Here is a 3754-nt window from a genome sequence, read left to right as displayed (position 1 = left end):
CGGTGATAGGAAATGACATCATATTTGTAAAGACTTGCAACAATAGATTATTGACCTGAATTAGTTGTATTGTATTGACCTAAAACCTCTTCAATGACAAATTTGTGAGTCAAATAAATCTATTGGTTATCTAGAGTTCTATATCATCTAATGTAAATTGTCTCTTTTACATTTTTTAAATTTGGATATCTAAGGTCACATATGGCTCAACTCGATGCAACATGTCCGCTATTGTTTTGTCCTTTCCTTTGAAGATCTACCTCAATTCTAGAATTTGCAATCACTCTCTTTTATTTGGATGCATGTTATTAAGACCACTTACTCAAATAATGAACAATAACTCAAGTTCTTGCAAAACATAAAAAATATCGGAGATATTGCTCACCATTGGGTCATGCATTTTGTCTACATTTTCCAATATTCTGGATTTTCCCAACTTGAATCTTGTACATAAATAACCAAAGCCACATTATTCTATTTTGGTGTAGCATTAATCAAAATGACCTTGAGAGAGAACCCTAGGTTTAGTGAATGTCATGAATTATTTGTGCTAGTGTTTAAATCTATTTAGATTCCCGAACCACCACTATTTGCAGGACTCATATGATTGACGTGCGAATCTTTCATAGAGAGACGAGAAACCCGGTGAATAAATAGATTCCTCGTGGAACATGATCAAGTAATTACTTATACCTCATTGACTCCCTATTTGCGTAGGCAAGGGATCACATATGTGGCATTAGACATGCTAAAGAAAAGATCATAAGCACAATCTATCAGAGCAATGTGTCATCTTACAATAGCCTTATTTGTTATCTATGTGAACAATGTAGAATGGGCTTGATAATTAATATATTGATCGATACAGTTGGAGATGGATGCAAGCGCAATTAAACTTCTCATATTACTAGATTATTTGAGGTATAGACATCCAAGGCATGACGGAAGAGGCTTTTAAGCTTCACAATGAACTGATCGCTAGAGGGGCTATATATGAAGCTTTATTCATTTGAACCCCTAAAAATACATAGGAAAAATAGAAGATTATAAAATTGACATATCTCACCGATAATGTATCAGTTATATCTATTATCTTATTCTTCATTACAGTGTAATTGACAACTTCTCAATATGACGACACTTTTATCTTCCTCATATCAATTAGCAAATGGCTTCAACATGAAAATATCCTCCGCCTTCACATATTTCTCAAACTTACACCTGCATATCCATGGATCCAAGGAGCTCCTTTATGCACCTCTTAGGCTTGCAACAATAATATTTTTCCAGCATGAAACATACATGGCCTACGACAACAATATTTTCCTATCCTATTGTGCTTATTCACATATGCAGATTTGCATTTGCTTTGATAGGAAACCTATGGTTAAATTATTGGTTATCATATTTGATGATCTATAGAAATGCTTATACAAGGAGGAAATGGTTTGAGGAATTTTTTTTGTAACCGAACTGATAGTTTATGAATGAACAAGGTAATATATTGCTAAATTTTTCAACTAATCATATTTTTAATATTACATACAAAGTTTTTAAAATCAACATGAGCATTATCCTTTTTCCCTTTAGTATTTAGATCTTCATACATAACATCCACATTGACATATTTATTATAACGTAGGAATGAATTAGGGGAGATTTAGAAAAGCTTATTTTGGGAAGCCATAAATTAATTACCCTCATAATTAACACCATGTAAATGAATTGTGTTATTATCAATAATCTATCTTCACTGTCTTAGATTTTCCATGTCATTCCAACTTATTAGAAATGTTTAATACAAGAGGCCCCTCAATCATAACCCTTATGTAGGTAGATTGATGTAAGAATAGGTGTAATATGTGTCAAGGTTATCATATTATCCCCGATAAAATATTGCGATATTGGATGCAATGGATATTCTAGTTCTATGGATTTTCTTGGAATTTAGACATAATGAAACCGTATTGCATTCCATCGAAGGTATACTATATTTATTAGAGCAATCATTCTTATCTTGAGGAGAGTCCCTAACCTTCTGGAATGACTTCTTTGATGGGGAGTCTTGAAGCATTGGATGATTGTGAGGGTGATTTGAAGAACAACTACTAATTATATTTCCCAATAACTATTTCCTACTTCCAAACCATTCACCTTTTATGTCAGAGCTAAAATGAGGTTAAGACTATGTTAAAGAACACCCTTGACAGATTGGCATGCAAGAATTATAGTGTTACTCATTCTATCCAAGTCAAGCACTTTGTTTGTTGTTGTTCCTGCAATATTTATGTTAAAGAATATATTGTTAACATGTTGCAAATGAATGTATACCTAATACAAGGATGCTCTTTTATAAAATATTCATAAATGCCTTCAGATGCTTCAAATTAATCCTTCATCTTTGGAATATGCGGAGGATATAGTCATGTTCAAAACAGATGCTATGAATAGCAGAAGAGGACGGCAATAACTCTAGAAAGATTGTTTTATTGAACGGCAAGGAAAAAGAATTTGGGAAAGACTTGGTCCCCTCTTGATTGTTTTGTTTGATAGAACACAGCAAATTCTTATGCGAATTTCTTCTGAATGTAATCCACAACTTCCTGTGTGATGCGGAAGGCCTTGGCCAATACGGAATCTGGGAGAGGAGGATCCGCTGCAAACAGAGAGTTGGCGATTGTCTGAACTCCCGGAAGCTGGCTGCTCAATGCAGATATGGCCACCGCATTTTCATGCCCCACATTCTGCTGGAAATGCACAAGTGCCTTTGGAAACACAAACACATCTCCCTTCTCCAACGTTTTGCTGAAAAACTTGTTGTTGGTGTCAATGAAACCCACAAGAAGCTGGCCTTCCAGTAAAACAAGAACTTCGGTGGCTCTTGGGTGTGTGTGAGGAGGATTTATTCCACCCACTGCGTAGTCGATGCGGACCAACGATATTCCCAACGTATTGAGGCCTGGTATCTGTTTAACGTTCGCCATCGTTACGTTGGAGCCCACATCATTGTCGGTGTTCCCTGCCTGCCCAAGTCCCCGGAAGAAGAAGTCGTCTGCTGAAACTTGCATTGGGTCTTTGCAAACGAACCCGTTCACCAAAACTGTTTAAAGCAAAATCAAATCAATCTATTACTAACTCGACTCGTCTAATAAGCAAATCATTACCATTGTTTATGTATAAAGTTTTTTACTCACCTTTGCTTTCCTCATCTGCAACGCAGAAATCTTGCAAGGGATCGGAATCCCCTGCCATGACCCTGTCGCTGTAACAACCTATCAACAGAAAAAGTCCCAGTGTGAAGTAAATCATTCGGTTAGCCATTATAATAGAAACGCAGATAGTACAAGAGCTCAGAAGGATATGAATGTGTGTTACAAGCCCATTACAAGCTTTATATAGCCCAAACCTTATGACTAATTCATCTTCACTCCGTATATTAAATCACCAATCCTTGTAATATTATAATAATATACTTCCAGAGTTGTTGCTCTTTTCGATACGTCAGAGTAAGTCTTGCTGCAGCATATGGCTATCTCACCTGCTACCGCAGATGTATTCTCACCATTCTTTCATTATCGTTGAAATTTTCTATCTTCTGCTGCATATGCTTATCTGAAGATCAGCTTACCTCCTGCCTTAGACGTATTCTTCCTCATATTCTCGCCACCGCCATTAATTTAGTAATGTGGAAACGATTAGACTTTATTGGAGCGATGGCCTTCTTCAAAGGAACTAATATATACATTTTTCTCAG

General features: G+C 36.0%; 1 protein-coding gene across 1 annotated transcript; it reads right to left on the bottom strand.

The window, feature by feature from the left end:
- Positions 1–2567: 2567 nt before the first annotated feature.
- LOC131865856 (putative germin-like protein 2-1) lies at positions 2568–3321 on the bottom strand. Its single transcript, XM_059215406.1, has 2 exons — positions 3195–3321; positions 2568–3100 (listed from the first exon to the last, which is right to left on the bottom strand). The coding sequence occupies exons 1-2, from the start codon at positions 3319–3321 to the stop codon at positions 2568–2570; spliced, it is 660 nt and encodes a 219-aa protein (XP_059071389.1).
- Positions 3322–3754: the final 433 nt, after the last annotated feature.

This window comes from Cryptomeria japonica, unplaced genomic scaffold (assembly GCF_030272615.1).
Source record: "Cryptomeria japonica unplaced genomic scaffold, Sugi_1.0 HiC_scaffold_123, whole genome shotgun sequence".
NCBI lineage: Eukaryota > Viridiplantae > Streptophyta > Pinopsida > Cupressales > Cupressaceae > Cryptomeria > Cryptomeria japonica.
The sequence above is the reverse complement of the archived record's forward strand: the minus strand, read 5'-3'. Positions and strand labels throughout refer to the sequence as shown.